This window comes from Lithobates pipiens, unplaced genomic scaffold (assembly GCF_037356315.1).
Source record: "Lithobates pipiens isolate NorthernLeopardFrog02 unplaced genomic scaffold, aLitPip1_a1.2 Scaffold_19, whole genome shotgun sequence".
NCBI classification, from domain to species: domain Eukaryota; kingdom Metazoa; phylum Chordata; class Amphibia; order Anura; family Ranidae; genus Lithobates; species Lithobates pipiens.
Genome location: NW_027507764.1, coordinates 180,955,297 through 180,973,901, shown reverse-complemented (window position 1 = coordinate 180,973,901; position 18,605 = coordinate 180,955,297). Strand labels below are relative to the sequence as shown.

The 18,605-nt window shown below is 42.1% G+C and overlaps 1 protein-coding gene across 2 annotated transcripts in view; it reads left to right on the top strand.

Moving 5' to 3' along the window:
• The window catches only part of LOC143996469 (intraflagellar transport protein 70A), an 88,747-nt gene that overhangs the window by 57,596 nt on the left and 12,546 nt on the right, over nucleotides 1–18,605 (top strand). The window contains exons 14-16 of one of the 2 annotated variants that reach the window (XM_077491527.1): nucleotides 5,824–6,034; nucleotides 8,767–8,814; nucleotides 17,133–17,204. In XM_077491527.1, coding sequence (XP_077347653.1) covers nucleotides 5,824–6,034; nucleotides 8,767–8,814; nucleotides 17,133–17,204 — 331 coding nt within the window. The remainder of the gene's footprint in view (nucleotides 1–5,823; nucleotides 6,035–8,766; nucleotides 8,815–17,132; nucleotides 17,205–18,605) is intronic. The other variant, XM_077491528.1, reaches the window with a different exon arrangement.

Here is an 18,605-nt window from a genome sequence, read left to right as displayed (position 1 = left end):
GATTCCCATGGAGTAGGACCGAGTGAGAGAGGGGTGGGCGGGGGGGGGAGGGGAGGGAAAAGAAAGACAACCTTTATAAGAAATGATGATGTATTTTTTTTATTACCGTATATACTCGAGTATAGGCCGACCCGAATATAAGCCAAGGCCCCCAATTTACCCCCAAAAAAACTGGCAAACTTATTGACTCGTGTATAAGCCGAGGGTGAGACATGCCTGTCCATCCCTGTGTGTGTGTCCGTCCATCCCTGTGTGTCCGTCCATCCCTGTTTGTCCGTCCATCCCTGTGTGTCCGTCCATCCATCCCTGTGTGTGTGTGTGTCCATCCATCCATCCATCCCTGTGTGTGTGTGTCTCCATCCATCCATCCATCCCTGTGTGTGTGTGTCTCCATCCATCCATCCCTGTGTGTGTGTGTCTCCATCCATCCATCCATCCATCCCTGTGTGTGTGTGTCTCCATCCATCCATCCATCCCTGTGTGTGTGTGTCTCCATCCGTGTGTGTGTGTGTGTGTGTGTGTGTGTGTGTGTGTCCAGCCTACCTGTGTCCCGAGCCTTTGTCCCGAGCCTCCGTCCCGTGCCTTGCCTCCTTGCCTCCGTCCCGTGCCATGCCTTGCCGCCGTGCCTTGCCTCCGTCCCGTGTCGTGCCTTGCCTTGCCTCCGTCCCGTCCCGTCCCGTGCCGTGCCTTGCCTTGCCTCCGTCCCGTGCCCTCTTCGTCAGCGCCTCGGCGGCCATTGTAAAATTCAAAAGCCTCCGCCTTCGCCTGTGATAGGCGGAACACTGAATTTCCCAGCAGCCTGTGTTCCGCCTATCACGGACATCGTATCATCCTCGTCCGTAGTACGAGGATGATACGATGTCCGTGATAGGCGGAACACAGGCTGCTGGGAAATTCAGTGTTCCGCCTATCACAGGCGAAGGCGGAGCCGGAGGCGCGGCTTTTGAATGATAGAATGGCCGCTGTCTGTCTGCTCGACACGCTGATCGAGCGGGCAGACAGCGATGACTCGAGTATAAGCCGAGGGGGGCACTTTCAGCCTCAAAAAAGAGGCTGAAAATCTCGGCTTATACTCGAGTATATACGGTATGTGAAATGGGTTTTATATGAATTATAGTTGTTTGTATATTTTGGAAAATATCAAAAATAAAGAAATATAAAAAAAGAAGAGCTGCCCAGCACCACCTCACCAGAGTGAGCGTGTTGGATTTTAGGCTGAAAAGCTGAGGGTCCTTGCCTTCTGGTGAGTAGGGGTACAAAAGGGGTGAGTGGCACTTTTCACAGTGTGATTTTTTTTTTTTTTTTTTTTTTTTTTTTGGAGCACTACAGCACTTTGTTGGTCTATAGTTGAGCACGGAGAACTTTAGATTAAGAAGGTCCAGTGAGGACTTCATTATTTTGGGACATATTTTAAGAATTATATCACGGAGTGGATTTGTTTATGAAATATATATTTTCACCTTATATGGACTTTATACGTAAAGGATAAATTTTTTCACTTTTATATATATTTCACTGATGAATTCATTTGTATGCTGTATGCGCTGTGGTTTATGAAGGACCAGATAAGGAGTTGTGTCTCTGGATCACTAGTTTGTTTTATTTCCTCTCGGTCATCATCCTTGTAGTGTATGTTATATACCTTTTGACTTATGAAATTCTGCCTACCCCAATGAAACTATTATATTAAAAAAAATACACACTGCCCAGTTTGTAGCCTCTGCTAATTTTGTAAAGACCCCTGATATTTAACCTATGGGTTACATCGCCTTGGTGTTGATGCTTACTTTGGCAAATAATTCCATTTATTTTACTGCATCATACAAATTGCAATATTGCCCAGTGACCCATAAAAACACTTAGAATTGAGCTGTCTATCTATAGCGCTTGGAGGAAAACTGAAATTTGCTTCATAGTAACTGATATCATGTGTACGTGTAGATTTAATATAATGCAGACTACAGCTAATTATTTTACCCTTTTATCTGGCTAAAGCCTGAATTCTGCGCAATTGATGTTTTCGGTTTTAATCCATGTCCCTTACAATCAACTATTACAATTAATTTATTGAACACTATACCTATAGTTGTTATATCTTATTAAATATGCCTGATATTTTATTAAATAAGCCTTAATATTAATGCCAAATTATTTATTATACAGTATCTCACAAAAGTGAGTACACCCCTCACTTTTTTGTAAATGTTTTATTATATCTTTTCATGTGACAACACTGAAGAAATTACACTTTTCTACAATGCAAGTAGGGAGTGTACAGCTTGTATAACAGTGTAAATCTGCTGTCCCCTCAAAATAACTCGACCCACAGCCATTAATGGCTAAACCACTGGCAACAAAATTGAGTAAACCCCTAAGTGAAAATGTCCAAATTGGGTCCAAAGTGTCAATGTTTTGTGTGGCCACCATTATTTTCCAGCACTGCCTTAACCCTCTTGGGCATGGTGTTCACCATAGCGTCACAGGTTGCCACTGGAGTCCTCTTCCACTCCACCATGACAACATCACAGAGCTGGTGGATGTTAGAGACCTTGCACTACCCCACCTTCTGTTTGAGGATGCCCCACAGATGCTCAGTAGGGTTTAGGTCTGGAGACGTGCTTAGCCAGTCCATCGCCTTTACCCTTGGCTTCTTTATCAAGGCAGTGGTTGTCTTGGAGGTGTGTTTGGGGTTGTTATGTTGAAATACTGCCCTGCGGCCCAGTCTCCGAAGGGAGGGGATCATGCTCTGCTTCAGTATGTCACATGTTGACATTCATGGTTTCCTCAATGAACTGTAGCTCCCCAGTGCCAGCAGCACTCATGCAGCCCCAAATCATGACATTCCCACCACCTTGCTTGACTGTAGTCAAGACACACGTGTCTTTGTACTCCTCACCTGGCTGCCACCACACACGCTTCACACCATCTGAACCAAATAAGTTTATCTTGGTCTCATCAGACCACAGGACGTGGTTCCAGTAATCCATGTCCTTGGTCTGTTTGTCTTCAGATAACTAGCTTTCTTGTGCATTATCTTTAGAAGAGGCTTCCTTCTGGGATGACAGTCATGCAGACCCTCTATATTCGGCTCCTAATGGGGGTTAGATATTGATTTTGGCCTTATACGTGATACTGTATCAAGTCTGAGCTTCTTATCTTCATATAGTACACCCACAGGTGAATACTTACATATATACTAAGTAGAGGGCAGCAGGCAACCTACTTAGGCCTGGGAACATAGAATTTTAATATAGCGTACCCCCATAGTGGCCTACATATATAGGTTGTGACCACCCCTTCTTGTTTGTTTTTGCCAATGATATGGGGCACATTTTTCTCTCTCTTATGTAAGGAACATCAGCAACAAGGAGCTAACCATAACCTAGATCACTCTAGCTATCTAGGATTCACCTGCTTTAAATACATCTATTATAGGTAGCTCCTGGACCCCTTGATATATATCTTTTTATAGCAGTTGTAGTTCACTATCTCTTTCGGGAGGTGTGTAGTATAGGGGCGGCAGCAACCTTAGTGTAGTATAATTACCATAGCGCGGTTTTGTTTCTTTTCATTTACTCACTTTTATTGCCAGTGGTTTAGACATTAATGGCTGTGTGTTGAGTTATTTTGAGGGGACAGCACATTTACACTGTTATACAAGCTGTACACTCACTACTTTACATTGTAGCAAAGTGTAATTTCTTCAGTGTTGTCATATGAAAAGATATAATAAAATATTTAGAAAAATGTGAGGGGTGTACTCACTTTTGTGAGATAGTGTGTGTGTGTGTGTGTGTGTGTGTGTGTGTGTGTGTGTGTGTGTGTGTGTGTGTATATATGTGTATATATACATATATGCTCAGTACTGTTTTTATGAACCAGCTTGCTTGGTGTTCCTGCGATTTCTGAAGGCAGAAGAGACATCTTGATGCAAAGTGGATGGCTCTAAAAAAACGCCAAAAGTATCTGCTTTCCCACAATGTGCCCAGTTGAGCCCAAAACTCATTGTTTATGGAGAATACCATTTCCTTTAATAGAGGAAGATTATTAGATTGAAGAAAAAACATTGATTTGTGTAAATCATTAATTTTAACATTTCTCTGTAATAAAAGAACTATAGAGTGTAGAGCAGCTAGGGACTGTACACTGATTGATGGCACTTATGCTCGGTTACCACTGCTGCGATGGCAAAGTTGTATGACTTTTCCTGCGACTTCCTTCCATCTTGATCTGACTTGGACGCTATATAGGAGCCTGTACAAGGGCTGAAATCGCACCCAAGTCAGACCAAGGTAGTGCAGGAACCTTTTCTAAAGCCAAAGCGACTTGTGTAGTATCAGTTAAGACGGCTCTCATAGGGAAACGTCGAATTTGACATGTCACGCGATTTGGAGTCTCACAAGTCGGATCCCATGTCACAGCCGTGTGAACTGAGCCTAAATCCTCTGGAAGAGTGAGAGTGCCTGATACCATTTCCTGTGCTCTTCACCCCACCATCACTAAATATGGGGGAGACTCTATCAACCAGGCACAGTGGTGTAGTGGTTAGCACTCTCACCTAGCAGTAAGAAGGGTCGCTGGTTCAAATCCCAACCACGACACTACCTGCCTGAAGTTTGCATGTTCTCCCTGTGCTTGCGTGGGTTTCCTCCAGGTACTCTGGTTTCCTCCCACACTCCAAAGACATGCAGGTAGGTTAATTGGCTTCTGTCCAAAATTGGCCCTAGTATATGAATGGGGACCTTGGATTGTGGGCTCCTTGAGGGTAGGGACTGATGTGAGTGTGCAATGTGCAGGGATAGGGATAATTGTAGACACTCACTCAGGTTGAACTGGATGGACTGGTGTCTTTATTCAACCTTACTAACTATGTAACTATGTAACCAGTAGATGTAAGGGGACCTAACTGAAGATATAACGGTACAAAGGTACTAGCACACTTTCAATCTAGCCAGCAAAAAAAAAACTCTTTCCATGTCTAGCTGCAAACAGAGCAGAGCGACTGACATTCTTGCTTTTTTGTAACTGATTAGAGAGGTGGTGAACAAAATGGTAGCTTCTCGTAGTCTCGTAAGTGCCCCCTTGAGTGGTTCTCACTATGCAGTATGTAGCTGCTGTCTTGGCCTCTGATCTACAGTTGCCATGTGATGCACATGTGATCATTTATGACACCAGCCATTTGGTGGTTTGGCAGTTCAGTTAAGAGCTTAAGCAACTGTGACAGTTATCATTCACGGCATGCTTTGAATATAACTTTTTAGGACATTAAATCAATGGCTTTAGTTCCATTTTAATTTGTTCTTCCCCTGGAAACTACAAAGTTTAAAGTGGTTGTAAACCCTTACAAACCACTTTGATCTAGGTCCAAGAAATATCTCCTAAATCTATACGGTTTAGGAGATATTTACCCGAAGACAACCACCGCTGTCTACGGCGCATGCACCGTAGACAGCGGCGCGCAGGCGCACTGGGCAGGCCGCAGATCGCGGCGATATGCCCTGAGTGTCTGCTCCCGTGCTCATGCGCGGGAGTGACATCTTCGCGGCTCTGGCGAATCACAACGCCACAGCAGCGAGACCTGGAAGTCGCTCCGGGATACATGGCAGCGGCGAAGAGGAAGACGGAGGACTGCTTCGGGGGGTTCGTTCTCAGGTAAGTTATTCATAATGAGCTAGTATGCTATGCATACTAGCTCGTTATGCCTTTGCCTTATAGGGTGTGTTTTTTATTTTTAGATTTTTTTTTTTTGCCTTTACTTCCTCTTTAACAATGTGATGCAATTGGAACAGTGTTTTGATATTTTCTTGTTAATGTTTATTCTAGATATATACCTGTTTTGATGGCCCAGGCAAAAATTTACTGGAACATGGAGAACTACCAGGAGGTGGAACAAACTTTCCGTAAATCAGTGGAGTTCTGCAATGAGCATGATGTGTGGAAGCTGAATGTGGCTCATGTTCTGTTTATGCAGGAAAATAAGTATAAAGAAGCGATTGGTTTCTATGAGCCAATTGTTAAAAAGCACTATGACAATGTAAGTATTACCGTATCTGCTTTTTAATTAGATTTTTTTCCCCCATTTTCCACAGCTATTAAAGTGATATTTAACTTTTTTTTTTTTTTTCTATAACTGATACCCAGGTGGTTATGCCCTAATGTAATTGTATGCAGAGCATATACCACATTATGACAGACTTACCTCTGAAACAGAGCCCTCTAGCCCTGAGCTGTCACTGCTCCCGACGCTTCCATCTTCGCCTGTTCTTCCTTCCAAATTCATGCTCTCCAGCCACTTTAATGGTCGGACATTCACATTAGAAGTCGCCATCGAGGCAGCTCTGCAGTCACGGCAGGCTCAGTGTGCTGATAATGCTGAGTGTACTGCGCATGCGCCAGTGACATCATCGGCTATAGCCAATGTGAATCTCAACTAAACAATACAACTTTAGGCCATTTCCAAGGTCCCTACAGATAAGCTTTATAAGCTTGCCTGCAGGGTAAAGTGTAAAATTAGAGTTTAATACCACTTTAACTATTGGGCAGGTATGAATATTAGTAACTACTTATAAACTTCTGTCTCATTTGGAACAAAATAATGATTTTTCTTAAACCATTACAGGTCAATAGAATATGTATGGCATACAAAATGTATTAACTGAAATACTTGGGCTATTATCTTTTATGTGATTTTTTTTTTTTGGGGGGGGGGGAATTTTGGGCAGAAGTTTTTGATCAATTAGCAATTAAAAACTGTAATTGTAATTAAAAAATCTCTTTGTTGCACTGTTTTAAGCTGATTAAAATAAGGTAGCTTTGTGTGTGTAGACATTTATGTGTGTGGCCAACTTTTCTATAGACTACCTGTTCCATATCTCCTCTGAGTAAATTAGAGACAACCAATTTTTAAGCATAACCTATCATTATTTTAAATGTAGCAAAATAAAATAGCGGTGTCTACAAGATAAATTCTCACCCTAAGCAAATCTAAATAAGTGCTAGGCTGGTTACCATTAGGAAGGGTGTAGCATAAATGGATAAAACATTAAAAAGCATACCCCTTTGCAAAAGATGTCTCCACCTCAACATAAACCACAAGCAGGATCCTCCCAAGAGCAAGAGCTGTCTCCACCCCATGACTGGAGCAGCCTCCATACCACTGCAAGAGCATCCAACTGGTTGAGTAGCCATTTATTGAGGGTATCCTTTAAACATTTGAATTAGGGCCCATTCACACCAGAAACTGTGCGCTTACTGCGCATTTTTGCATGCAAAGTGATGTCCATTGGACATGCATTTTTATGCACATTTGCGTGCATTTGCGATGCTTTTTACCGAAGCTTGCATTTCCTGTGAGGTCACTTATGTTTTCATCTTCTTTGGGCTTTTATGTGCCTTTCACTGTATTGCAGTGCAATTTTGTGCATTTACATGCATTTGCTTGTATTTCTATGAATTTGCTTGTATTTCTGTACATTTTAAGTGTAGAAAAATGCAACATGCTGTACTTTTTTCACTGCATTACAATAGTGTGAACTATGCCCATAGGATAACCTGGAATTGGCAGTCAGTGCATCCCACTGCATCTGAATGAGCCCTCAAAGGACGTTGGCAAATCTGGTGGGAAGAAAAAATGTATTTCACAGTTTAGTTGCACGTGTACTTGTGCCTGTAACTTTCAGGCTTACTACTATGAATTTGCAAACAGATTTTATGTGTAAGATAAGTTGCCACTTTAAACAGAACTAGAATACCAAGCCTAACTCACTTGCACTTTTTTGCTATATTTCTTTAAAATATCCTAATTTATATAGACACTAAAATATGTGTGTGCGTGTATGCTCAATAGCTCAGCGGGGGAGATTGCTATACTAATATTCCATTGTTAGTACAGCGGCTCCTCCCCAAGTTGTCAGTTTTTTTTTGTTTGGATTTTTAGCCTCTGGGTTGAACGAAAAAAAAAAAAAAAACTAGTAGTGTGTACAAGGCTTTATGCGGAGTTCCAGACGTTTTTGTGTTTATTAAAAGTCAGCAGCTACAAAAACTGTAGCTGCTGGTTTTTAATAAACACACTCACACTCACCTGTCCCAGGATCCATCGATGTGGCAGCCCGTACCCTCACTTCTCTCCCCAACACTGGCATTACAAGTATGGGCACCTGGCTGTGACAGATTGCGGCCTCACAACCGGGTGCGCACTGCACCTCCTTTATGGTCGTACAATCTTCTGGGACCTGTGACGTGTCCCAGAAGATGGGAGCGGGAGAGGAAAACTTCTGTTTGAGTTGCCTAGGATGCCCAAGTGGAATTGTGAGCAGGTACCTGTCAAAACTGGGTACCTGCCCCCCCCCCCAAAAAAATTTAAATAAATAACATGCCAAATGTGGCATTGGAAAGGGGTGGAATGCTTAAAGTGGAACTTCCCCTTTTGGGTGGCGCTCCACTTAAAGGAATGAATGGGCACCATACAACTCTGTGGTGGGTTCATGTGTGCTGTTGGTCTGAAGTTTAGTTTTAAGATGTTTCTGCTCACATTTTAAAGTAAAAGGGTACACAGGCCATGTTCTGATTCATTAGCATTTTGCTGTCTTCTTTCATTACTCTCAACCATTTTTTAAACCAAACAATTGAAGATCAGATTTAATGCTTACCATATATTTGGAGATTGATCCGTTGCTTAACTCAACCTTTGGCAAATGCTCTCTTTCTATTACTGTTTACTGAAGCATATGCATTATCTTTGCACAATTTTTCTCCTGTGCATCTCAGCTGGGACAGTGTAACATTGAAGAATGTCCTTGCAAGAGAAAAGTTTCGGTAAACTGAGCGTTTGTCGTTTTTGTTTTAATATTTTCTCCTTTGCTTTGGTTGCATGGCTTTTCAGAGTGCTTGTCTCTGTACTGTGTGCTGCTATTTCTCAGGCTTGCAAGTATGCACTTTGTCTATCACAGCCTGGTGTCATCTGTATAAATGGTTCTCATAGTGGACTTGTATAATGACTGTGTTACTGTATAGATAATATGCATTTTTTTTTTCTTAGGATGGAAGGTATAGTAAGTCAATTTTTCATGAACAGTTTAATTTACTTGCCTTACCTATCAGGGCCAGATTAACGTAGGGGCTATTGGAGCTGCAGCTCCAGGCCCCTACCTTAATATAGGCCCAGCAGGGACGGACTGACCATTTGGATACTGCACTGCATGAGACGCTCCTTGTACCTCCTGCAGCAAGGGGAATCTCAAAGTCGGGGGTGATCGCTGCGGCGGGCAATCACATGCACCATCACCACGACACCATCACCGTCCCTCTATGACTCTCCATGAAGCAGCTGAAAGCCACTCCACCTCCTCTAGAGGGAGATCAGTGCTTCTAATTGCGCCCCCCCCCCGTACTGATCACCCCAGACTGTCCATTAGATTCCCCCTGCTCTGGGCTCCCCCTGTGTATGCAGTATTGGCACCTTCCACTGCTCCATTCTCCCAAAAAAGTATTGTGAAAAAAATATAAAAAAACTCCAACAAATAATAATGAAGAAAAAATGTAATAAATAATTTAAAAAAATTAAGGACTCATTCTCTTGCGCATACAGTGTCAATTTTTCATTTTATTTATTTCCATAAAAAGGCCCATCAAAATCCTCAGCACCAGGCCCATGATACTCTTAATCTGGCCCTGCCTATGCTGCTTGTAAGGGTGTTGCATTTGGTCTCATAAAAAACACTCCTTTGTTACCGGTACTTAAAGTATAAATAAAGACAAAACTTTTTTCCCCAGTTTTGGAGTCGAGAGGGATTAGAACACTTGTCAGATCGTCTGTGCCCCTGTCACAAAGGTTCACCCTCTCTGTTTACTGTTCTCACCGAGAATAAAAGTGAAGATCTCATGTTTTGGGTTGCCACCAGAACTGGAATAGAGAAGAAATCTTCCAATAGGGGCAATTGTTCCGGTGACAGCCAGGGATTTCCTCACTTTGGAGGGATTTTCTCTCACTTCATTTTTGCTATGAGACAGAAAATGAATAAAAATATCTCTAATGCCGCGTACAGACGACTGGACTTTTCGAGGGACTAAGTCCGACTGTTTTTCCGACGGACTTTCGGCGGAGTTCCGACAGACTTTCTGAATAAACGGACTTGGCCACACACACGTGATGACGTACGACCAGACTAGAATAAGGAAGTTCATAGCCAGTAGCCAATAGCTGCCCGAGCGTCGGTTTTTGTCCATCGGACTAGCATACACACGAACGGATTTCTCAGTCCAGCGGAGTTCCGGTGGTAAAATTTAAAACATGTTCTATTTCTAAAGTCTGCTGGATTTTTGGCAGGCAAAGGTCCAATGGAGCCCACACACGATTGAATTGTCCGACGGACTCGTTCCGTTGGGCCTTTTCTGTCAAAAAGTCTGGTCGTGTGTACGTGGCATTATGGTACGCAGATGACAAAAAAACAACAAGGGTTAGGGTCGGTTCACACTGTGACAGCACGACTTGCATCCGACCTGCATCCGACTTCAGCGGTGGCTTGCAAAATGACTTCTGTGTAGAAGTCAATGCAAGTCACCTGAAGTCGCCCCAAAAGTAGTACAGGAACCTTTTTTCCTATTAGAACGGTTCCATTGTACAGAATGGAGCGTGACTTGTCAGGCAGCTAAGTCGCCTGACAAGTTGCCCCAGTGTGAACCAAGTCTGATAGTCCTCTTTTGCTCTGTCCAAAATTAGAAAAAAAGTTTTGCCTTTAGTTCTACTTTAAATGCACTCTTCCCCATAAAATATACAGAACTGAAGATCAGCCCTCTTCTTCTTCTTTTTTTTTTTTTTTTTTTTTTTTGTTCGAACAAAAATGAAACAAGACACATTATGGTTTATTCTTTTTGTACGTTATTTGCTATCTGCAAACAAAATGGTCAGCGCTAGTTTTTTTTTTTTTTCTTTTCAACAGAGAAAGCACATTACTATTTTTTTTTTTTTTTTTGTTTCAATAATTTTTATTTGAATTTCTCATCGGACAAAAGGGAAAGGGTGAACAAAATACAATACAACATAGTGGTGCACTACAGTTATATTTAGCAAACAACGATTTATAAGATAATTATATATTTCTGGTTGTGCTACGCTTCAAAGAGGAAAAAATTGTGTAGTATAATGAAAGATTATTTGTTAGGCCAACTCATGATCTCTTTTGTGGTTTAGAGGAGCTGTGTTTTGGAAAACTTTTGTGTGTGTGTGTATGTATGTATGTGTGTATGTGTGTATGTGTGTGTATGTGTGTGTGTGTGTGTGTATATATATATATATATATATATATATATATATATATATATATATATATATATATATATATATATATATATATATATACACATATATACAAAGTACAAGCCTGACTAGACATACAAATCATGTAGCTCTTAGAATTCATGTACCAGAGTGGAAACATAAATGAAAATTAAAAATAATAAAACTAAAATAAGATAAAATAGAATAACATAAGATAAACATAAAAGCCAGAAAGATGATAATTATAAATAAGACATTGTGAGTCCTATTGCATCATAATAAGCTTGCTATACTCTCCTTATACTTATTCAGTAATAATTCAAGACCACAACTAGCAGCTCATATATATGGGATTAAAAGCTATAGCCTTCCGAGTACCATTTGAGCCAGGGTGTCCACAAATTCGAGACTGCTTCATAGTTCCCTGTAGATGAGGGGAAAAAAGGTATGAACCGTTTGAATTACTTCTGCTATCCCAGGAGCTTTTGGTTCTTTCTAGAACAGCTTTAAACTGAACCTATTCTGGTCTAAAAAAGTGTTTACGTAAAAATGTAGAAAGCATAAATAAAAAAGAAAAACAGAGCTTAAAGAGGAACTGTAGTTTTCTGACATAATTTGTAATAAAAAAAATCTTTGCCATTCTGAAGCTTCCCTCCAACCACTTTGCATAATATTTTATATATGCTGTGATTCTGTACTTGCCAAATATGCTGCATAAATCTCCCTCCACTAAGTCTGGCTGCAGCCATTTTAACTGTGGGCAGCTAAAGCTGCTACTCTTCACTTCCTGGATTTACACAGACACACAGAGGCACACCATCAGCTCTGCAGCTCTCATTCTTATGACTCACCCCTCCCCCCCCCCCTTCCTGGCAAACTCTTGCGAGAGTGAGAGAGAGAGCTATGACTGATAACATAAGCCTAGGCTAATAACTAGACAAGAAAGAGGAAGTGGGCTGTATAAGGTATTTACTGGCAGAAAAAAAAAGTTTTACTATCCAAAGTTAACCGCTTGCCGACCAGCCGCTGTCGTTATACGGTGGCAGGTAGACTCTCCTGCACAAATCACTGTAGCTGTACAATGGCTCGTGCAGGTGCGATAGTGGTCTCCCACCCGCTGCACACTGCGGGAGCATGCCCGTGGGTCGGGCGGACTTGATGTTCACAGACGACCCACGATCGCCCGTTACAGAGGCAGAACGGGAACTGCCTTTGTAAACAAAGGCGATTCCCCATTCTCACAGGTGACATGACAGGGATCTATTGTTCCCAGTGATCAGGAACTGTGATCTCTGTCATGTTCCAGTAAGCCCATCCCCCCCTACAGTTAGAACACACTTGGGGAACACATTTAACCCTTTGATTGCCCCCTAGTGTTAACCCCTTCCCTGCCTGACATTTACACAGTATTCAGTGGCTAAGTCCCGCTAAAAATCGCAGGTCACCGCCATTACTAGTAAAAAAATAAAAATAATAAAAATGCCATAAATCTATCCCCTATTTTGTAGACGCTATAACTTTTGCACCTATTACAATTTTTTTTTTGTCTATTCAATCTACGCCTATTGTGAAGAATATATATCGGCCTAAACTGATGGATAAATGTAGTTTTTTATATTTCTTGGGATATGTACCGTATTATAGCAAAAATACTGATATGACCAGAAAGGACGGTACCCCACAGAGTTGGTTTCCGGAGTCCATTAAGGACTTTGAGAGTCTCAAGGCTGCCTTTGTTTCTGCTCCTATGTTGGCACATCCTGATCCTTGAGGTTGATGCTTCTGAGACTGGAGTTGGCACGCTTTTGTCTCAACATCCTACCTCTGAAAGCGCTATGCATCGTTTTGGCTATTTTTCCAAGAAATTGTCACCTGCGGAGTGCAATTACAAAATTGGGGACAGAGAGCTGTTAGCGAACATTTTAGACCTGAAAGAATGGAGACATCTCCTTGAAGGTACCACTGTGTCTGTTCTCATTCTTACTGACCATAAGAATCTAACATTCTTGTTTGAGGCTAAGCGACTCTCTCCCAGAATGGCGCGATGGGCTCTTTTCTTGTCAAGTTTCAATTACATTGTCTCATTCTTACCCGGTACTAAGAATGTAAGGGCTGATGCTTTGTCGCAACAATTTGCCTCCACTTTTCCTCCACTTCCAACATGGATTCTGTTTCGGTTCCTGTGATTCCTCCTGATCGTATTCTGGCTACGGTTCGCACCAGTCTCACTTCTCCTTTGGGTGACAAAATTCTTGCCACTCAGGTCCATGCTCCTCCTGAGAAACCTTATGACCACGGCTTTGCCCCAGAGAGTCTCCGTACTGCCATGCTCCGGACTTACCATTCTCTACAGGCCTTCATAGCTGTCTGTTCTGTGTGTGCTCAGAGTAAGACTCCACGACACCTTCCAGTGGGCCTCCTACAACCCATACCCAATGGAGAGAGGCCCTGGACCCACCTGTATATGGATTTCATTGTGGAGTTACCCAACTCCCAGGGCAACACAGTTATCCTTATGGTGGTTGAACAGTTCTTGAAAATGTCTCATTGTATTTCACTTAAGAAGTTGCCCACTTCTAAGGAACTGGCTTCCATGTTTGCTCAGGAGATCTTTCGCTTACAAGGGCTACCCAAGGTGATTGTCTCGGACAGGGTAGTCAGTCTGTGTCCCGGTTCTGGTGAGCCTTTTGTGCACAGTTGGGTATTCAGCTTGCTTTCTCCTCTGCGTATCACCCGCAGACTAATGGGGCCGCAGAATGAGCCAATCTGTCCTTGGAGCAGTTCCTATGTTATATATCTGACCATCATAACAACTGGTCAAACCTCTTGCCATAGGCAGAGTTTTCTGACAATAGTGCCTTTAATTCTGCTTCCTGATTGTCTCCGTTTATGGTGAACTATGGTTTCCAACCTTCCATGTTGCCTGATTCATTTGTTCCACAGAGTATTCCTGCGTTAGAAGAGCATCTCTGTGGTCTTTGTTCCACTTGGGCTTAGGTCCAGGAGGCTTTGCGACATGCTAATGATAGGTACAGACTCCATGCGGACCGCAGACACCTGCCTGCGCCTTCCTACCTGGCTGGGGACAGGGTCTGGCTGTCATCTCGCAACCTCCAACTTCGTGTTCCCGCTCCGAAGTTCACACATCGGTTTATTGGGCCTTTCCATATTCTTCGCAGGATTAACCCAGTGGCTTACGCATTAGACCTTCCTTCTAATATGCGTATCTCAAATGTATTTCATGTCTCCTTATTAAAACCTGGTCTGCAAAGGCTTTACCACCTCAGTGCCACGTCCTCATCCCGTACAGGTTAAGAACCATGAGGAGTATGAAGTACAGTCCATTGTTGACTCCCGTAGATCCTGTGGATGCATACAGTACCTCCTGCATTGGAAAGGGTACGGTCTGGAGGAACACTCTTGGGTCTCATCCTCGAACGTACATGCCCATGTCCTCCTCTGTGATTTCCCTAGACGTTTTCCCCTCAAGCCTGGTGGTCCTCCAAGGGGGAGGGGTCAGTGAGGATTAGGTACTGTCAGGGCTGGGCTTGGCCTTTCTTTCTCTGAGCTGGCTGCTCAGCTGTCGGCTAATTGCCAGCTCCTATCTCTCCACAGTGACTCACCTGTTGATGATATCCTGCTCGTCAGTCCTGCTTACATAAGCCGTCCAGCCCAGATGATCTCTGCCTTCACCTTGGTCAACGTCACAGAGACTTTCTCCTGCGCTCCTGTTAAAGACTTGCTTGGCTGACATTCCTTCTGGCTCCAGATCCTGCTTGCTGTTCCACTATGCTAATTTCTGGCTTCCAGACTTGTCTGACTATCTGTTCCGGTTACTGAACTTTGGCTGTGTTTTGACTACATTTGTTCTATTTACCTTTATTATTAAACAAGTGTGATTTAACTGTACTTCTGTCTCGGTCTGATTCATGGTTTCTGACAGGCCTAGACACAGGTAAGGTCACCATGCGCATTCCCAGTGAAAACTGGGGTCAATCCATCTGAAGGCTCAAGAGCTTAGTCACCATTCACCCAGGATCCAGCCCACTAAGCAAGAGAGAAGAGATAAAAAAAATTCTCATTGTGTAGTATTCCCACATTAATAAAATATCCACTCACAAAGACTGCACTGAAACTCAGTGCACAAGAGGAAGCGCCCTCTTAAGTTTCCAAACATTGCCCCCCTAAGGATAAACATCAATGGGAGAGATACCAGTAATATGGCGACCTCTGACTTCTGGTTGTGATGACGTCCTATAACCCCACCTACCTTATTTTCATTATTGACTGTACGCGAGTCATGGCACATCTGATGAATGTACAACGACATGCATACAGTCGCAGCTTGTCATTGATTTGTTCAGCAGTAGTATGCAAACAACTGTCACTCCTCTCCACGCTGTACAGGCCTTCTTTGGCAGTGTGAGGCCTAAGTTTCTTCCCACTGTGACCGTTTTGGTTTTCCTGTCTCATTGGGTCCCAAGCCCAAATCCATAGATGCATTAGTGTGCATTCAGTGTACTGATGATGGTCAGAAAACAGCTTTATGCAATTTGGAATAAATGGCTCTAATATTAGGCTATACGTGCACTATGCACCATACGACTCTACCCACTGTCCTGAATTTGAATTGGGGAATAATTCTCTTATTTTAAGATATGTGATAGAATGGGACATGCGCTTCCATTCTAAGAAAACAGTAATTTGAGATATATATATATATATATATATATATATATATATATATATATATATATATATATATATATATATATATAGATAGATAAATATTGTGATACGGGGCTCAGAAGCACTGCTACCCGCTTGTGAAAGTGACCGTTTTTATTGAGCTTGCAAACAAAACCACTTTCTTCAGCAAGCAAACACAAAATAGTTTATAACTGGTAAAATGGAAAAGAGGAGTATGGCTCTCCGGCACTATACTGCTCCCACACGGGGGTCTGAGGTTTCCTGTCTGCTTCAGGAGTCCCAAAGAGGTGATTTTTACAGTTCAGCAATCTTAGTCCCAAGCTAGTCCACCCTGCACACTCAAGTGTCCTGCTCTTTCTCTCACACACGACTGTTCCTTCTTCATTTTTCTGGACTACCTCTTAGGCCTTAGTCACATCTATGTGGGTTTGCGGGGGTATGGCACAACCCATTTATTTGAATGGGCTGCCATGCCAGTGTTTCCAGCAGAAATAGGTGCATGCAGCATTTTAAAAATGTAGCAGCCAGGAAATCGTATGGTGCTTTTACACCATGGTGTTTTCCCAGGAGTCCCCACACCCACAAATTCACTGTAGATGCATGAGAGGACATTAAGAATGAATGGCAGCCCCACGCGTTTTGAATACAGGTGGATGCGGGTATCGCTGCGAATCCTGCACTTGCAAAGATGTGTATAAGGCCTTAAACAACTTTACATGCAATCTGTATATGAGTTACACATTTCCAGGTTTACTTTTTTAAGATTCTTATTGGTAAAAATAAAGAGCTGTATAATATCCACTAGAGGGAGTTCTCAGTGTATCAATGTAACATCTGTAGAAATAAGATATCAGTGACTGCAGTGGCAACATATTGCCGCCAGAATGTAGAAACATAAATCCTGGCTTTGTGTTCATACACATATGAGATTCAAATTGATGTATTTTCTAATCTATAATGTTGTGTTATTTATTATTTGTATTTAGTGTATTACTAATTTAAGATGAAACACTAGCTTTGTGAGTGCCCTTCATGCAATAGCATGTTCATTGTTTTTGTCTACATGATATCTTTTGTATACATACTATTTCCTAATAATAATGTAACATAAGTTCTAATTAAGTATCCTTATTTTGCCTTTTTTCAGATCTTGAATGTCAGTGCAATTGTTCTTGCAAACTTGTGTGTTTCCTACATCATGACAAGTCAAAATGATCTGGTATGCTTTTTTTTGTGATCATTATTATTTTTTTTTCATTAGTAGTATTTATAACTGTCATTATGTTTTGATTCTAAACTGCCAGTATTTTACATATTTCTATACAGCTTTTGGTACAGAGGACCTTCTACTTGCATTTCGTATTGGATCTAGTGGCTGGTGATGGTTTTTTGTTTGAGGGGGTGGCAAACGCCCCCCCGAGGCACCTCACCCCCCACTGTTTGCCACTCCACCAGCACTTACCCGATCGGCTTGGATCATCGGGCAGGGGGAGACAGGCTGCAGCAGAATGGCATCTTCATCAGAGATCATGGTGGCTTCCGCAGTGCCTCTCCTCCCCTTCTCCTAAGCATCCAATAGGATAACCTAAGCTTTCAGCCATTCGGGAACTGCGTGACATACCCGCGCTACCTGATTGGCAGAGAGGTGATTCAGTGATAGAAAAGCAAATATTCATTTGCTTTTCTAACACATCTGGCCAAATGGCTTCATCAGGAGCCATGGCCAAATGGCTTCATTAGCCATGGCCATTGTGCGCATAATACTCCACACAAATAGTTACAGGTCCAAAGTTCTCTTTTACTTTTTGAACACAAAGTCTCAAAGCCTACAGTTATTTATTTTATTTATCTGTTTTCATGATGGCCCTGTGCAAAGTATCACTCTCTCACTCACTTCTTCATTTGATTTTGTTTTGCACAATGACACTATGAGGAGTTTATTCATTAGTGTATTAGCTTATGTGTATGTGAACCTCCAAAAAATTGGTGAAACTGGTAGTGTGTGGATTAGTGTGATCCATTAACCTGTTTTTCACGTGCATCCTTGAAGTTGTAGAGGTAAAAAGGCCTTTACACAAGAAGCTCTAAGCATAGGATATGCATCACAACAACATTTTGTTCCTTGCTCAAACATGAGCGCACAAATTTTAGAATCAGACAGAATAATGTTGTAATAAATAATTATTTTATAGATCTACTTAAGCATTCCATGGAACAATTATTTTGCACTTTCGGTAATGTTGAAAGTGTTTTTTATACAAAGCCATAAAGATCACATTACTAACAGCAATAATACAGCTGTTGATGTGAGAGTTGCTGAAAGTGTTTTTAGATTGGTTGCCCTTTTGTGGAGATTTAAATTCAGTGGGGTCTTCCTCTTTGGTACCTCGGTGCCACACTATAGTACCTAGAATTGCAGTAAAATTAAACCACTATTAAGTGGGGAAAAAAACCTTAAAAGTTGTAATGTAATTTAGGGTTCCCATCTTCATCACGGAGTCTTTTAAACCATTCCTTTAAATTGGGTCGCTGACGGTCCTGTAAGCCTTCCTTTTACTAGCGGTGACGGGTATCGCGAGGTCAAACAATCACATCACGGTACAAAGGGTAAACCGCGCTA